The 18236-nt window shown below is 41.7% G+C and overlaps 1 protein-coding gene across 28 annotated transcripts in view; it reads left to right on the forward strand.

Moving 5' to 3' along the window:
* Nucleotides 1-867: 867 nt before the first annotated feature.
* CD44 (CD44 molecule (IN blood group)) overlaps nucleotides 868-18236 on the forward strand; it is a 102213-nt gene continuing 84844 nt past the window's right edge. For 19 of the 28 annotated variants that reach the window (XM_073347941.1, XM_073347944.1, XM_073347956.1 and 16 more), the window contains exons 1-2: nucleotides 868-1033; nucleotides 4507-4606. In XM_073347941.1, coding sequence (XP_073204042.1) covers nucleotides 1028-1033; nucleotides 4507-4606 — 106 coding nt within the window. In that variant the 5' untranslated portion in view covers nucleotides 868-1027. Of the gene's footprint in view, nucleotides 1034-4506; nucleotides 4607-5110; nucleotides 5298-18236 lie in introns of those variants that run through there. The other 9 variants (XM_073347951.1, XM_073347965.1, XM_073347954.1 and 6 more) reach the window with 4 other exon arrangements.

The following is an 18236-nucleotide window of genomic DNA, read 5'->3' on the forward strand; positions in this document are numbered from 1 at the left end:
TACACAGTGTACAAAGGAGGAAGGGTAGATGAGAGACAGGACAGAGAGGTCTGGGAGAGGGGAAAGAGTATGAGATGGGGGGAAGAAAGAGAAGAGGAGGTAAATGGGTGAGGGCTGGAGAGACTATGGGTGAGGGAGAGAGGAGGGTCTCAGAGGAGAGGAATAGAAAGGGAAGAAAAGGCAGAGAGGGAAGGAGAGAGAGAGACAAGGGACAGAATAAGACACATTGAGAGAGAGACCCAAATGTGCATGTTCCACCTATTATTAAGCTGGAAAGGAAAGAGGGACAAGAGGATTATGCAAAAAGAAAAGGAGTACTTGTGGAACCTTAGAGACTAACAAATTTATTTGAGCATAAGCTTTCGTGAGCTCAAATAAATTGGTTAGTCTCTAAGGTGCCACAAGTACTCCCTTTCTTTTTGCAAATACAGACTAACATGGCTGCTACTCTGAAAAGAGGATTATGGCAGTTTATACCCTGAGACATACATTTTCAGGTTCTCATTACTCCACATCAGGCTTTCCCGAGGTGGCAGAGGGAATGATTCCAACCACCTACAGAGAGAGCTTATTTCCCCCCTTCCCCCGAAACTCCACATAATGTTGACTTGGTTAATAACTAATGCATTCAGTATGACTCTGCTGCATGCTAGCACACACTTCTGGCTTGTGACTGCATCTCTAGTGTGCTCTGTGTAGATCTCCCACTATGCCTCCCTGTCTCAAACACACATGTAGGAAGTGGTAGATGGTGGGGAGATTATAAAGTGGGATGGGCAATCTGACTACTCTGTGCAGTGCTGCAAGCTCTATGGGCTGGCCAGGGACCAAATGCTTTGATTAAACATTAGCTTAAGGAAACTGGTGGAGGCACGTGTTCTAAAGTAGAAGGGCGTTTGTAAAGTGTCCTTGACAATAAATTTGAATATCTGAAGCCATTGTGGTTTTTGCTCTGTATTGGTCTAACTTGTGTTCGGGAGAACTGAGGCAAAGCAGCAACACAGACTGAGAGCTGAGGAGGCTGAACATGAAGGTACCGTTCTGGGTTGCTTTTCTTTTTAGAAGTAAAGGGCTGGGGGCCATTGTTCATCTTCCTAATGCTGTGCAGGACTCAGGCTGTAAATTACATCTGGGAACAAAAGGTTGATGGGAATAGAATCAGGTGCCCAACTTCCCAAGGGAGTGCTTTGCCCTCAAGCCAAAGAAGCAGCTTCTCCAACTACTCAGCACAGACTCTGTTATCCCCTCCCTGTCAGCTCCTGGAGCCCAAGGAAAGGTGCACTCAAGCAGTGTTTGCTACAAGGAAACTTTAGGACCATTTCCATTATAAAACCTTGTTTCAGGATTAGCCATGACAATTAAAGCTAGGCTGAAATTTAGCAAACAAGATTTCAGAGTGGGAACAGAGGAGCAAAACAGATTAACCATGAATGATGAAACAAAGAATGAGTTATTCAGGTGCTCGAATGAATGGTAAAACTTCTATCTATACCATATTCCAGATGTTTTACAGAAAAGCCATTTTAGAAAAAGTTTGAGAGAGTTTAACATTTTTAGTTGTGTTATTTTTGATGTTTTTCTGACTTTGTAGCCAAGTTCTTTTAATTCCATGAATCCAACTGTACAGAGGACTGAGGGAGTAAAAAAACTCTAATAAATATATTTTAGAAACTTCTAATATTTTCCTATAAAAATATCCTTTTGGTACCTAATAATTTCATGGGTCCAAATCCTCAGTTCTGGTAAATCAATGGCATTGTGCTGATTTACTTCAGTTGAGGATCTGGCCGAGGGTTTTTATGTGCCTATGTCATGGTGTTGTCTCAGGTTAAACATAAGTGCTGCATGTTCCACTAAAACGATAGGCAATTCCTTTCTCCAATGTCATAAAGCTCCCTTTTCTAGCCATCTAGCATTGTGGACCCTAAATCTGAGCTAAATTATGATCAACCTACCCCTCAGGCCAATGTATTTTGGGGGGAGAAATTCCACATTTGGGTGGAAAAGGAGGAAATAGTTTTGTGTCAGGCATTGTTTAAAGACAACTGTTTGAAGCTGCTTAATAGTTTGGAATGTTAGAATAAGTCCTAGGGAGATGAATTAGTGGGCAGAGGGCAGGTGAGGTGGAAAAAAGTACATACTAAACGCAATTTATCACCTGGCTCTGCAGTTTATCACATGGGGTGACATCCATGTGATAAATTGCGTTTATCATGTACCTCTGACTGCCTTTCTTGAACTATGCACTAATCCATCTATGCACCTGGACTACTACTAACATTCCAAATCCCTGTACAGTCCCATACAACAATCTACCAAAGAAATATTTTCTAACCCCACCCCAATGTGGAATTTTCCCCAAAATTACACTATTTTGAGGTGCAGGATTATATTCAGTCCTGGATGAGTGACGGGTTTATGATCTGTTGCCTTGGGACCCACAGAGGCTAGAAGTGGAAGCTTTATTCCAGTAGAAAGCCAAGAATTCCCATTTCCAGAGGGGAAAGGCTTTTGAGAAAGATCCTCAACCACTGTAAATGGGCATAGTTTCTTTTAAGTCAATGAAACTCTCCAATTTACATCAGCTGAAGAGCTGGCTTTTTGTTTCTAAAGCTGGTTGGGCCTTAAAACAGTGATGTCTTATGTGTAAAAACAGCTGTTTCATGTAGTTTTTTAGAGTTTTACAACACTGGTTACATGTTTTCCTTCCAATGAGTGAAGTCCAATAGACACATATGGCCAGATTTTTGAAAATCCCAGTAGGTGCCTATACACATCCTAGAACACCTAAACCTTTCATAATCTGGCCCATAGTCCAAAGGTAGTCTAGCTTTACAAGTGGAGAAATATAGGCTATAATACACTCACAATAGGCTATAAGCCTATGAACAATACAAATTTTCTTTTGAAACAATAAGGAGTAGAGAGGTTATTTTACCTCTGCATTTGATACTAGTGCAACCACTGCTGGAATACTGTGACCAGTTCTGGTGTCCCCATTCAAAAAGGATGTTGATAAACTGGAGAGTGCTTAGAAAAGAGCCATGGGAATGATTAAAAGATTAGAAAACATGCCTAAACGAAGAGAAATCATTATATCCACTCAGTGAATATGTTTTAAGTGTGACTTTGAAGTTGTAAGCTACATAAGAAACAAAACTCTGCATGATTTGAGGAAAGGCTTCCACTTTGACCATGTCCCATTAGATATTCTAGAGCTGCTGCTAAAATTGGGGCTAGCCGAGGAAGGGGGAGCCAACCATCTTTAAGTATGATTTATTAGAAATGTTTACAAAAGCAGTCACTGCTCTCAGTAGATTCATTATGTCTGCATTGTAAATACTCCCAGAACCTAACTTCACTCTGGATTTTCTATTTCATATAATGAAATTAGATACTAGAAAGACCTATTAGATGATCCAGTTCATCCACTGTCTCTCACCATCCTGGCCTAATCCAGTGCTTTATAATACATTTCCTAGAGATTTGTCCAATCAAGTTTGAAAGGTGCCCCAGATTGGGACCTTCCATCACTTTCCTTTAGAGACTAAGAGTGTCCTTGAACCCGCCTCTATTCGCCAGTTGAAAACTTACTGTTCCCCTGTATGTGAAAGCACTGGGTCTCCTGCTAAGTTTTACAGGCACATCCTGAAACACTGTGTGTTATTTCCCAAATCACATTCAAAAGTGAAAGTCCTGAAATTTCCTTAGTTGTGTAAAGATTTAGTGCCTGTGGCTGGGAGAACCTGTGCTCTATACTTTTCCATTGTTTATCTTATGCAAAACTAAAAATGTATATAAAAGATCTTTAATGTGTGGAACGGATGGTTCAACAGTATCAATAGTAAAATGATATAGAAACTTTAATCTGTAGGTTGCTCATTGAAATCTAGCCCTGATCAATCATAGAATCGTAGGACAGGAAGGGACCCCGGGAGGTCTTCTAGTCCAGTCCCCTGCACTCAAGGCAGGACTAAATATTATCAATAGTGACTGAAAGCCATTGCCATCTCCTCGTTGTTAAAGGTTGATGTGTAATGGGCACTGTGGTCTCTGTCCAGTGCCAAGTGAAGCGATGTCTACTTCATGTAAACTACCACTATAACTGACATCAGCTGGGATGTCGAGGTATGGATGGACCGTGAAGCATGAACAGGACAGGGCAGGATGGCGGGAGTTTACACTTTTAGTGCCCATGTTGTACCCGCCCATGCATAAGCAGTGTCCAAGTCTTTTCACTGGCACCTTTCAACAGCATTAAATTAACATAAAACCCAACACTGCAATGAATATATGTACATATAGAAAACAAAAAATGTCAAACTTTCACTGACTCTTACATTGTCTTTTTGGAATAAAGTAAATAAGTCCTTCCCCTCTTACACCATAAAAATAAGGAATCATTGGTTTCAACCCAGCTCCCAGTGAGCATCTGATGTCTCTGACACAAAACAACCCACCATTATAACTGGTGCTATTTACCTCTCTTGTTGGTGATGTCTGCAGAGAGGCCACGAATTCAATGGGCCATGGAGACTGAGCTGTACCCTCATACTTACTGCAGTGGTGGTCTCTCCAGATCAGAACAGAGGCATGTTGCCAGAAGGTAAGTGTGAAGGAAATCTAATCTACCTGTGCTTCACCTGGACATTGTATCCCTGTGCTGTCACTGTAGTGCTTTTTCGCCAGCGCTTAATTCATTGGAAAATGAGGGAGAGAAAATGGAAAGAGAAAAATATCATTTAGAAATGTTTTTGGAGAGTTGCGGATGCTTTGGTGGGTTTCTAAAACTCAGATATTTTATGTTCTTCTGTCTCTTATAATAAAGAGGCTTTTAAACAGGCTAAGGGAGTGGATGCTGATAACAGTCAGTCCCTTTCTAAGCTAACTTGTGAGCCGTTGCAGAAACTTTCCAGCGAAGAAGCAGTAATATTACACTCATGAGTAAAAGAGTCTTGGTGCCTCTTTAAAACCCTGCTGTAGCTGCTTACTCAGAAGTAGTAGCTTCCCCCCACCCCCGCCCCTTGCGCCCTCTACTTTTGTTTCTACATGGGTGTGACTTTTGATTCAGCTCCCCCTCCCTGTTATGTCACTGTTTCAATTTCTTTAGAATCGGAATAAAAACTGCAGCAAACTTCAGAGCTCATTGACTGCAGGCTGAACAAGGCTTTTTTGATTTGTGCACCCTTCAAGGATCTCCTTAGTTTTGGCAAAGTAACTCTAAGAAACAATGAGCAACTTTTTGTTGTGTGCAACTTTTGGATTATGCTTGCTGCAGCTTTGTTTAGCAGAGACACGTAAGTAGTGTATGAATGAAAAGTCTAATGTTTGCTAATAAGTTTATGCTTCAAACAGCAGCTGCTATCCAGCCAGCCAGCTAGCAGCCTGCTTGTCACACCAGCGCATTTTTGAGGAAAGTTTTATTATCTCTATGTTTTTTTTCCAGTGAAAATCATACCAAAATATACTTGTGCTGTTTTTCTTTTTAACATGCAAGGAAAAAAAGTGCATGTTAAGTACAGCTACAAATACTCGAGAGGTTAACTGTAGATCGTCAAAGTTAAGTTTAAACTAAGAACTGAAGTACAATAGGCAACTGAGCTTCAGCAGAGCTGTTCTAAATTAAACTGTAGAAACAGCTATTTATTTATTTTGCTATATCAATGCTGTAAAACAGACAGTTGGTGGTGGTGGGGAGGGACCCAACCCTCCTGGCGTACAATAGCTGTATTATTAGGTTCACACAAGCTGAACTAAAGGCTAATGAATACAGGGTTGAGATGCAAAAACTAGGACAGGCATGCTGAAAAGAAACTTAACTGCTATGAACTGTGACTGAAATCTGGAAGAGCTTTATGGCAATGGTGCATTTTTCTGACCTATCTTTAAAGCTTTCTTTTGGGGTTAACTGGTGAGGTTTTAGAACAAACAAAGGAGTTTGGAGATGAGCAACCTGCTTTTTATACTTGTATAGTGTGACTACCAATACCAGAATAAATAACTTATTTTCAGAAATAAAAGCACTAAATTTTTCAAAATCGGAAAACCAGATGCCCAGGATGACAAAATGACCTTAAAATTTGATGTGGCGCAGGCACAACAGTGTTTGGGGAAACTAGCTGCGCCTGTAACAGAGTCTCATTGTAACAGCAATTGCCTTGAGTTGCTTTGGAGGGAAACGATTTATCCTTCCACCTCAGTTTTCTACTAGCCAGTTCTTGGGAATCTAACAAAATCCATTTGTCATGGACACTGTCACCTCAGTGCTTTTATGTTTACCTCTTGTTTACTCAAGCACCAGTACATGGCTCCAATTGATGGAGTGGTGTCAGAGATCTAAGATGCAAAGAAAAAGGAGAGCTGGGAATGTCATTGAGAGAGAGAGGCAGAGTGCCCATCGGCGTAGAAGTGGTGGCCAAAGTTGCACCACAAGAGGAGGTGAAAAGAAAGGGATACTATAATTTATCAATCAGTCAACGAGAGAAAGGGATCCTACCTGCCATTTAGGCTACATATCTCTTATGCAAACCTGTACGTAAAACAATTTGAATAAGCCTTTTGTGCTAGTTTATTTCAGAAAGGATATACCATTGTATACGTTGGCTATTCTCCCAAAGCTCTCAGTAACTAGATTTTAATAACGATTGGCTTGAACTGCTGTAGTCGTTTAATGGAAAGGTACAAATCTGCCCTTAGGCTCTCTGTGCCAAGCCAACAGACTGCAGTTGGGGGTGGTATTGCATTGTCTGGAGTGGGTGCTGTTAGTTCTTTGGTCAGTGGTGGCTTCCGCAGTGGCAGCATATACAGAGGGAGCGGGAGTGAGGCTTAAATGAAGGGGAGGGAAATGGCATCACAGTGCTGAAAACCCTTTAAGCTAAGCTCTCTTATACACATGGTGTGTTGTTGTGTGTAGTGTTGTTGAAGCAACTCATCATTTCAGTTAAGATTAAGTGAAGGATCAGAACCATATCTGAGATATGTCCTCCTCTGTGGGACTACGCCCTGCACTCTTAAGGACCAGGACTTGAAACATTATTATGATTAATTATTATTATTATTGCTGCTGCTATTTATATTGCACCACAAATGGACACAGGGTTCTTCAGTCGTTAGAGTGTGCCAAAAAATGCTCAGAATCCTTGTGCAGAAGAGCTTCGAGACCATACGGAACAATAAGGTGTAGACCAACATACGGCCATTCCAGCAAGTTTGCTTTGTGGAACCGATCAGTTCTCAGGCCTATTTTCAAGGAGCAAAGGGAAGTAGGTTGTTGTCCTTAGCAGTAAAATAAGATGGATAAGAGGGATGAGAAGCAGAGTCCAGAGAGAAGAGAGGTTGCAGTAATACAGCTGGGATATAGCTAGAGCATAGTCTACAGATTTGACAGTTGGGTTAAAGAGAAAAATATTTTTTGTAGACACTGGATTTGGTGAAGGTCCGGATATGAGCAGATTCACAGGCAAAAACTAGGTAGTAGAAAATGTTTGTGTTGTTGCCAGAGAAGAGATGGTTTCATGGAAACATAGTTAATTTTGAGCATGTTAAGCTTCAGAAAACATCAGAGAAAGTGGCAGACTAAACCGAGTGGAGAAAAGTAATCATCAGCAGAGAAGTGATGCCCATAGCTTTGAAAAAGATGGAATCTACAGGGACAAGACTCTGGGGGATTCTGACAGTTTTTTAGCAGCCCTTTCCCATTCCAACTACTGTTCTCTTGTATATTCTGTGTTTCTGGCTGTGATAGTGAGTGATCCTTTCAAAATACAGAATCAGAATTGGGGAAAGGAAATCTATACCTTAAACACTTGCGTTTCCATTTCCTATATCAATATGTATATATCTATCTATCTATATTTAACCTAGACTTCCATTTTAATTGCTTTATACATGTCCATAATTGAATTTGCATAATTACCTACTGTGTAATGTAATTTCACAGAGAGGATAATAATGGAACAGGCACTGCCCACTGTAATATTCTTTCCTAAATTTAAAAAGAATGCAACAGTGCATTGGCCCGAGAAATCACAATTGTCCATCACCCATAAAGAAGCAATAATCCCTCCAAAGCAAGCCTTACCACCTCCAGTAAGTTGGTATGTAATTTATAATGGCCACTATGGCTGTTGTTACAATCCTAGTAGCAAATGTAAGTGGGGGAATGGTCGCGCTATTGTGGGGAACTTTCTGACTTCTGCACTACCCCGGTGAAATGGGCTAGCAGAAGGATCTGAGTCCTTACTCCCACTTCCTTTACCCAGAGGCCTCCTTGCCCTCGAGGACTCCCCTTCTACTCTTCTGTCTGGGAGAGTCCTTGTAACCCCACCAAGGCTGGACCCAGGATTCCTGGGGGGCTCGACCCACAACCTTGCTGTGGTCACCTAGGACAGGGGCTAGTGTGTCCCCACTCCGGTGTACTCTCTCTGCAGTGGACACTTCTCTGACCCACTGATCATTACATATGATTTAAAGCAAATACAATTTATTTAATCAGCAATTAGTTTAAAAAGGAATAAGAAAAATTGGAAAGGTTAAAGGAAAACACATCACCCCGCTCTGTGGCAGGGAACATTACAAACAGTGTCTCTGTAACGTCAGGGCAGTTTACAGTCTGTTCCTTGTAGGTCCCAGGCCTTCTTCTCAGGCCCTAGCTGTGTAGCAGGGATGCTGCAGGTTGGACACTTGCTCTGGTGGTGGCCACATACCTCCGGGCTTTGGGTGGTGGGACCCTTCTTCCCAGCGTCAGCCCCCCATTCGGTTAAGATCCCTCTCACAGTCTGGCATGCAAGGACCTTTGGCTGGGGGTGTCTTTCTGCGCTGGGCCCTTTGCCCAGGGTCCCTCCTTAGCTCTCCCCAGCTGCTCACAGCACCTGGCTCCAGATTGCTCCAGCCCCAGTTCCACCACTCCGTCTCAGCTCCAGCTCCACTCTAACTCAGCACTGCTGCTTCTCTGGCCCCTCTGGCTCTGGTTGCTACAGCTCTGCTCCCAGGGCAGGTCTGCTCTCTCTGGGCTCTGTCTCTTGCTCTGTGGCTGCAGCCCTGCTCCCAGCACAGGGTCTGCTCTCTCTGGGCTGCTTTTCTGGCCCCTCTGGATCTGGTACATCTCTGCTCCCCAGCTAAGCTCAGGCCCCTGCTTTCTCCTTAGCTCAGCCCCACCCTGTCTGACTCAGGCAAATACAGCTCACATGGAGGACGGGACCCACCCTGGCCTCCTGACTCCCTGATTAGCCTGCCCGCCCTGTCAATGAGGCTGACCTGGAGCGTTGGCCTCTCCCCATTGTTCCTGGGGACTGTCAGTCTCAGGGTCCTGATTACCCATCAACCCTTCCCCTTTTAGTACTGGTAGCTAGCCAACCAAAACAGCCCCACTGAATGTCAGTAAGGGGACAACAGTCCCTTTACACAAGGCAGTGAGGGTCAGATTTGATTTCTTGTCACTTCCTTACCCTTCAAACCACAGTCTCCCTTGCAGTGGTATCAGCTAGAACAGTAGCAGCTGGCTGTGATTTTCCTGTGCCTGCTGAAGCAGACCCCACCCAAAGCATGAAAGGGGAATTTCCGCATATGAATGAATTGGAGAAGAGTAACAAGAAATGACACAGAGAAGGAGGTTTCTTAGAGGAGCTTCTCTCAAATTGAAACTCCAGCTAATTCCAGTGCATTTGGTTGATGAGTAGTTCCATGACTTGGTTTCCTTTCTAATGATGTCTGCATCAGTATTTAGGGTCTGTGGGTAGTATTAACAAGGGAATTGAACTCTCTTATGCACCAAAGAGATACAGATCATGTCTCTGGGGTTTTCCAGTCAGTCTTCGTTACAATGCCGGTTATGTTGTACAATGCAGTTTAACTTCTTTGTGTACAACATCCTTTATCCACTGTGTCACAAAGCAAAAAAGACAGAATTAAAACAAGTTAAAGGGCAGGCTGTAATTTTATTATTCACTCTGAAGCTGAAGCAATCACACCAATTCAAAGTAAAACTCACAGGGAAGACCTGAATTTTAAATATATCCACAGCTGGAAAGTATGTAGGTTGGCTTTTTTTACTCATGACTGAAGTCATCTCAGTAGGCTTGGAATCTCTGTGATCGTTGGAACTCCATGCACTATCAAACTACGGTTGCACACTGATACGCTGTGCTGTGTGTTTGCAAAAATAATATCAGACTGTGGTAAAACTTCCATCTCTGTTGCTGCAAATAAAGCTGTTTGAAAAGCAGCTAGTAAGCAGTGATAGTCAACTACACCAGTGGTTCTCAACCAGAGGTGTGTGTACCCTGGTTGGTATGCAGAGGTCTTCCAGGGGGTATGTCAACTCATCTAGACCAGTGTTTCTCAACCTGGGAAGGTTGTGGGACTGGTTGGGGAGGGGGAGGGGTTGCAAGTGCAGGCTGGCGTTGGGGGGTGGAAAGCAGGGCAATTGTGTGTGGCCCCATGCCTCCGGGGGCCCTGTGAAGCTAAGATACATGCTTCAACCCTGGGTGGCAGGGCTCGGGCTTCAGTAAAGGTTTACAGTAGTCTGGAAAGGTTGAGAAACACTGAACTACACCATTAATGTCTGGTTTTGTAAATATTTAAATTGCCGCAGAATAAATTACAGTCAAGTGCCTGTTATAACATTGTTTTTGGAGACTGGTATATGTTTCACTTTGGGGAGCTGCTGAACTGAGTGGGCCCCAATGGGAAATGCATTCTTGGTACTGGATTTCCATGGAGTATTTTTGTGTTATTGGATGGGTGCCTTTAAATCAATAGGGTGTGGCATATGTGGGTAGATGTGCTAAGTATGTTCTTTCAGCGTATTCACATTCAGCAGTGAGCTATTTCCAGGCACTTGGGGATGCTTAGAATGTGACCTGTATTTGAATAGAACCCTGTTATCCTTTCTGTGAATTTAACAATAATAACGTTTAGGGCTTTTCATCTGATCTCAAACCACTTTACACAGATGGGTAAGACTTAATAGCCATCATTTGCCATTGGGAACATTGTGATTACAGAGATGTGAAGTGACATGGCAACTCAGTGTCAGACAGGAACAGATCCCAAGTCTCCTTACTCACATTCCAGGCCTCCACCTACTAGATGAAGTTGCCATATTGGGAATATGAATAGTTAGCAGGGAGGGTTCAAGAAAGAGTGTCATTATGCAAACTGTAGAGGGAAATGATTCATTAATACTGAAAACAGCTAAGGTGTGGCCTGGTTGCCTCTCCCTTTCATCTTCCTTTCCCATTTCACTTTCACTCACTTTCCTGTTCCTCCTCATCCTCTTCCCATTAGATAGCTACTGTTAATTTTTCTGTCCCTTCCCTTTCTCGTGGTTTATCTGACCAGTTATAGAATGTATAGAGTACTTTAATGTTCCTCTGTTTTGCTGAAGCTTCTTCAAATTTTCAGTAACCGTTTTTGTTATTCACCCTTCATTAATGTTTTTATGCATAAAATGTAATGATAGGAATAAAGAATATATTTTTAACAGGGAAAGAGAAACTATATATATTGTGAAGTCAATTCAGATTAATTTCCTCTGCAGCAAATTTGTAAAAAAACACACTTTGAATGAAGCGTTTGTCCCTTTTGTTGACATTGCTGTCCAATTTCCTGTTTCATTGCATAAATGCTACCTGCACATAATCCTAAAACCTTTCAGCTCTTACCATTCACTGTCATTCGATTTTTCTTAAGTAGAAGTGGACACAGGTTGCAGTTTCCTATTTAAAAGTGTTCAAATCCAAGGTTTTGATTCAGATTTGTCATTTTTTTTAAATTAGGGATGTTCAAAACTATTTGAACAAAATAAGAGCTGACCCAAACCTTTGCCCCAAATTGATGTTAAAAAAATCAGTCTTAAAATTGATTTAAATTAATTTTAAAATCATGTAATTTTTTTTATTTTTCATTTTCTAGTCCAGATGACAATTCCTAGAATGTTACAAATGTAGCAGCTACTTATATTGTTTGGTACTCATGGATTTTCATGGCTAAATGACATTAAAATATCATGCCTCCCCAAGCAGATTAAAAATTGCAAACCTTGTCCCTCCTAGACTGCAGACCACCATTACATGGGCCTCATTATTCTCAGTATGCAGAAACATCTATCTTTAATTTTCTGTGCTTCTTCAGAGTAACTTGCAGCTGCTGTTGGTATTCCGTTTAACTAATTCCTTTGTATATGATGATCCCAGAAGTCTGCTTCCTTTACATTTCTTATTTCCATCATTGTCATTATGTTTTCCTCCTTTGTTCATTTTCCCTCTCTCTGGTATCTGGCTGAAGCAATCTGACAGTCTCTGTAGGTTCCTATCTGTCTAAATAGGTAACAGAAGGTTAAATCCAATTTGTCTAAATTTGGTCAGTACTCTCGTCATCTTCAGAAGAAATAAAAATCTACCCCACCAATTGCTCTCAAGAAATGGGCCTTGGGGGACACTTGAATGAAAGGAAAGTTTACAGGAGCAAATATGTTCTGGTTCTGGACTATATTTTTGTCCCTCACAACAAATATTTCTGTTCCTTTTAATTTCAGCCATCCTGTCCATGTAGCTCTGACTTGCGTCCCTGTGTTTTTAACCATACTGATGTCATTCTGGGATCCTGGCTCCCAGTGCTGTCAGGAGAATGGTACTAATGAAATGTCTCTGTCTGCCAGGGCAAGAAAGATCAGAGTCGTTTTGGACACCTTTGGAGATAAGTGAAATCTGAACACTTTCAGTTTTTAGTGCAGGAAAAAAGATCCTTGTGTGAAATAAATTCTTCAGTCTCTGACTTCATATGTGCTACCAACCTGTAATGGTGCCTCTCTTCATAGCCAGGATGCAGACATTTCATTTTCTAACCTGCAGGGAATAACTTTCTGGAAGTTACAATTAACCACCAGAGGAGTGCAGTGACCTTTCAGGTGAAAAGACATCCAATGCTGTTGAAGAAGAAATCCTTCTTCACCTCTAGAGCGGTGATGCTCAGACTTAATGAGCTGGAGAGCCACTTTCTCACTGAATGGAGAAACAATTACAGCAGAACATCCTTTGTGCTTTTGTGATGTGTGTGTTGTGACAGCATCATCCTACACTGAATCCAGCATCATGATGACAATAGTGGAATCCTTTGTCAGCATGTTGCACCATGCTGATTTTTGTATCTCACTGCAGTTCTCTCTTTTCCCTGTAGCCCCATTCCCTCTGTGCTTGGTGGGATGGGAGATAACCTTAGCATCGCTAATCTATTTTCTTAGTGTGTTCCCCACTCAACAAGCTTCAGACGTGTTGTGTAGCAGTAATATGAGTAGTGTTCTCCATGAGATCAGGCAGACTCAGAGGAATGCCGCACAGATCTAAGGATTCTAGGAGAGCTGCATGGAGGGCCCTACCGAGACTCACGCAGCTGTTGGGCACAGGTTGAGTATCACTGCTATTAAGTCTCTTTATAGCATCCCAGGGCTACTGAATGTAGCAGGCCATTCTCTTTTTCTAGTCTGAAACTATTCAGTATATGGATTGAGGCAGATGGCCTGGTCCCTTTCCTTTCATAAAGAGGCATGCTCCACAACTTAGAGGTTATCCACATTCAATATGTCTATAACAGAGTGAGAGAGACTGTGTCCAGTTTGCAGCACATTAGTGGTTTTGTTCTCTATTAACCTTTGACTGAGAGTACAGTTTTACCTGTACAGTTCATACCTCAGGGGGCTGGGTTGAACAAAGTCTTTATTACATTCAATGAGTATTCACTTGGAGTCAGCACTGTAGTGGTAATTGTCGATGAAAGTGTACCGTAAATACATATACTACAGTTGAGCAAACCATTGCATCTCACAGCAACCTTCCCTCACTGTGCAAGCAATTAGTAAACTTGGAAACTGGAATCCATCTTTCTGTCTACTTATACATTATTACAGTGCCTGTTAATATAGAATATAAGCTAGGCTTTCCCAGCTGCTGCAAAGTGGGCACACACTTGCTTCAAACATATAGAATGGCCACACACAATCCAAGATCCAAGACACTGTTGTGTTGATATGGGGATGCTTTGGGCTAAAGAAGGGATAAGTTAATATTTACTTCATACAACAATATTTGCTGATATTGCCAAATAGATGTCATCTAACCATATCTCCCAAGGTAAATGGGCCGGAGAGCTCTAGCAGTGTGCTAATAACAGAGCTGATGGTGAAGTAACACACCCTCAGTGTATCCTATTACATCCAGAAAATGTAAACTGTACACTACACTACATCGTGCATGATATGTACTTAGCCTCACCTGTCTTGATCCTCCCTGGAACCATACATCTGAAGGAAAAACGCAGATGCCTGTACTTTCTTAATGGACACAATATGATATCTCCTCAGAAATGGCTGGAGTATAGGATGCAATTTTGCTGATATGATCCAATCTGAAGTCAGCATTTGGATATTTCCTCTTTTTTTCTAGCACTATAAGTGATTCTGTGTAACTGTTACATCATTTGAGCTAGAAGGGAAACTCTGACACAATAGCAGGGTTGGGACCAGGTTGTAGGTGAATAAAGTACCAAGGAGCTTGGAATTTCATCACTTAAGTATACACATATCATTATGTAACACAACACAGATGAGCCTAGACAATGAGAAGCAAATGAATTAAACTGTTGAAGGATGGCACATCATAATACCTCTCTCTCTCTCTCTAATGGCTTTCCATCAGTAGAACTCAAAATACTTCACAAAGCAGATCAGTATCATGATCCCTGTTTTACAGGTGGGGACACAGAGGCACAGAGGGGGAAGTGACTTGCCCAAGTTCACCCAGCAGGCAAGTATCAGAGCCAGGAATAGAACCCAGGTCTCCTGAAATCCCAGTCGAGTGCTTTATCCACTTGACCTATTTCTTTTGCCTGTTTTCACAGAGGACAACAGTTATGAATTCATATAGCAGCTGTTTCAGAAATATGAGAAGGCTGTGAGGAAACTTCCTCCTAATGCTCTCAAAGTCAACAATAGCGCATAGGGCCAGGGATGTTTTCTGGAATGTGGTGTCTTAAAAAAATTCAAACTAGGAAGGAATCCAGGAAAAAGATCTATATTAAATAGATCTTTATAACCTTTTTCATTGGCTTGATTATGCAACCCTTGCTGATTTCAGTGGGACTATTCGGGTGAGTAAGTTGTCCACCAATGTAAGTAATTTTTTTTTCAAAAGCAAGGGAAGTGCAAGCCGACATTCAGAAGCAACTCTACAATAACAAGCTACTGGTTGTAGACCAGCACTTTAAGTGTTAGCAATATCAGCCAGCTAAGTTATTAACAGACTTTATCACTTACACTGTGGGAGTTCAGATTAAACTCAATTTATCAGCATTACAGCACACTATCATCTACCCACTGACTCACACAGGAAGTTCAGGTTGAACTTCTGCAAGATGACTCATTAACCCCTGAAACACACTGTTTTTTCCCAAGAGAAAGGAATATACTCAAGACAAACAACCCCCTACAAACAACAATAACCATGGTAACACATGACTATGCCAAGGTGAGACAAGGTGGGGTGCGTGAAGTAATATGTCTTTTCTTGGACCAACTTCTGTGGGCGAAAGAGACAAGCTTTCAAGCTTACACAAAGTTCTTCCTTCACTCTTTAACTTACTGGTTTGGTGCATGAAGTTGATGAATGCCCATTTAGTATCTTCCAACCTTGCAGAATAGAGTTAGTCACCTTGATTAGGAATTTTTTCATGCATCTTCACTAATAAGCAATTGTCTGAGACAGACTTTCAACATGTGTCATTTCCTGGTGGATAGGCAAATCTTTCCCATCTACAGTTACTGATCTTGGATCCTCTGGATTGATTCATAGATATTCATAGATATTTAGGTCAGAAGGGACCATTATGATCATCTAGATTGTTGTACTCTGAATCAGCTGTTTCTGTAGGCCCGACAAGATGTCTCTGGTTTCTGTGAAGAACTTGCCCTTGCTTTGCAAGAACCTGACAGGATCTTGTCACTTTTCTTTTAAAACTCTTTCACTGACTTCTTCTCCCCTTCAGCATCAACATGAAACTTCTTGTCCTCACCTTTGAAGCTCTTTATAACTGTGCTTGACTGCGTCTCTGCTCAGTTCCTCCTTCCCCCCAAAATCTCTTGAGTCCGTCTAAACCTCTCGCCTAACAACTCCCTTCTCCGACTTACTTTTAACTTCATGCTTTTTTCCTATTTCATCCTCCTTTACTTCTGGTGGATGTGGGTGGATGTGGCCCATTCCCAACAGTTGACAAGAAGGGATGAATATCAACAGAGGGAAAATTACTTTTTGTAGTGCTAACGAGGCCAATTCAGTCATGGTGGATGTGGTACATGCCCAACCGTGGCCCATTCTCAACAGATACTCAGAGACTTGTCAACTGTTGGGAATGGCTAAAATCCACCCTAATTGACTTGGCCTCGTTAGCACTGACGCCCCCATTTGGTAAGGCAACTCCCATCTTTTCATTTATATTATTCCTTCCTGTATATTTATTCCTTCCTTCTATATTTTCCACTCCATGCATCTGATGAAGTAAGTTATAGCCCATGAAAGCTTATGCCCAAATAAATTTGTTAGTCTTTAACATGCCACAAGGACTCCTCGTTGTTTTTAGATGAAATTGGTTGATCCTAGCATTTCCAAGGGACAACAGTGGTTCTCCGTTTGCCGATTCCTATATCTGAAGCAAATAGTACATACTCTTGCAATAGTTTCAGTGTTTGTTTCCATTTGTACATGGCCAAAACAAAATTTCTGTGCTCTCCCGGATATTTTAATCCCAACGTCCTTCATGGACAAGCATTTCCCAACATTTAAGCAGAATATTGTCATCCTAGATAATTCTTCAGAATATGAAGAGTCAGGGAGGTTAGCACTTTGTTTCTACAGCAATTCCTGATTACTTTGATCCATGTTTAAAACATGGATTGCAGCAGTCTTAGTTCTCTTTTTCACTTAGTTCACTTCCACATTAGCTGAGAATCTTGACTTAATTTCCCCTTCAGTTGTCAAGAAGTCAATTTAACTTAAAATATTGGAAAAACTAATAAAGTTTAAAAAATGAAAAAAAACCCCTGAAATAATCAACAACCCAGCATTGTATAATTATGCCGGCATATTGTAGATGGGCAGAGGGTGAGATGGGGCTCTGTACTACTACAGCAAACCTGTACTGGTGTAGGGTCCCACAAGAATTTTTCCATTGACCTCAGTGAACTCTGGATGAGGCCTTTATTCATCAAATTGAGCTACTACACATTATGTGATACATTATTTGTTTACTCCGCAATGCCTTTTTCTGTGACTTTCTATACTTTTAGGTCCATCAACACCAGCTGAATTCAAATCAAGACTTTTAAGTTGCTGAAAACCAAGTTTGTCTTTAAGCACTTCTATAGTTAGTTTATGCTCCATCAGCAGCCAACACTGACACGTGTATTTCACGTTTCAATTTTAAGTGGTATGCGGTGTGCTTCCAGTTGTCCTAAAGAAACATCATTGTTTCCTTCCCCAAATTGGAAATGTTCACATGACTCAGCACCTCAAATATCTTGGCTTGCTGTGGTGAGAAGCAGCTTGACTTTCAGCCCAGGCTTCGTTTTTGTGACTGCAATGGCTTGTAGGTACATCTGGAAATCAATCTTAGCTTTTCCCCAGATTCCTTTAAGACTGTCTGTGAGCCTGGTTTCAGAGTCACAGCCGTGTTAGTCTGTATTCGCAAAAAGAAAAGGAGTACTAGTGGCACCTTAGAGACTAACCAATTTATTTGAGCATAAGCTTTCGTGAGCTACAGCTACAGTATCCCGTTTGCTTATTTTCTCTTCTATGTCCAGCATTCCTGATCTCTGCAAAGTTGCCATTCCTGGTAACATGTGTTGTTAACAACAACCAGACTGCTAAATTATTAGCAGAATTTATTTCCCAAAATCAAAGGACTCAAAGTAAGCAGAGCTTCTCAGCATTACGCTACACAGACAGCTAACTGCCTGCTGCTGATAGGCAGGTCCCTTTAGTTCCAGATCAGAACTGAGCTGATGCAAGCTGAATCCTGCACCCCATAGCCACATAACACTCATGAGAGTCCCTACAACAACAACACAGTATGCCCAGCCCAGCATTCACAAGTCGCCTTTAATAACAAACCAGCAAGTATGAGAAAACCTACAATAACAAATCAGGGTGCGTATACCATTGTTCACAAGCAGCCAGCGTATGTCGCCCAGA

This window comes from Lepidochelys kempii, chromosome 6 (assembly GCF_965140265.1).
Source record: "Lepidochelys kempii isolate rLepKem1 chromosome 6, rLepKem1.hap2, whole genome shotgun sequence".
Lineage (NCBI taxonomy): Eukaryota > Metazoa > Chordata > Testudines > Cheloniidae > Lepidochelys > Lepidochelys kempii.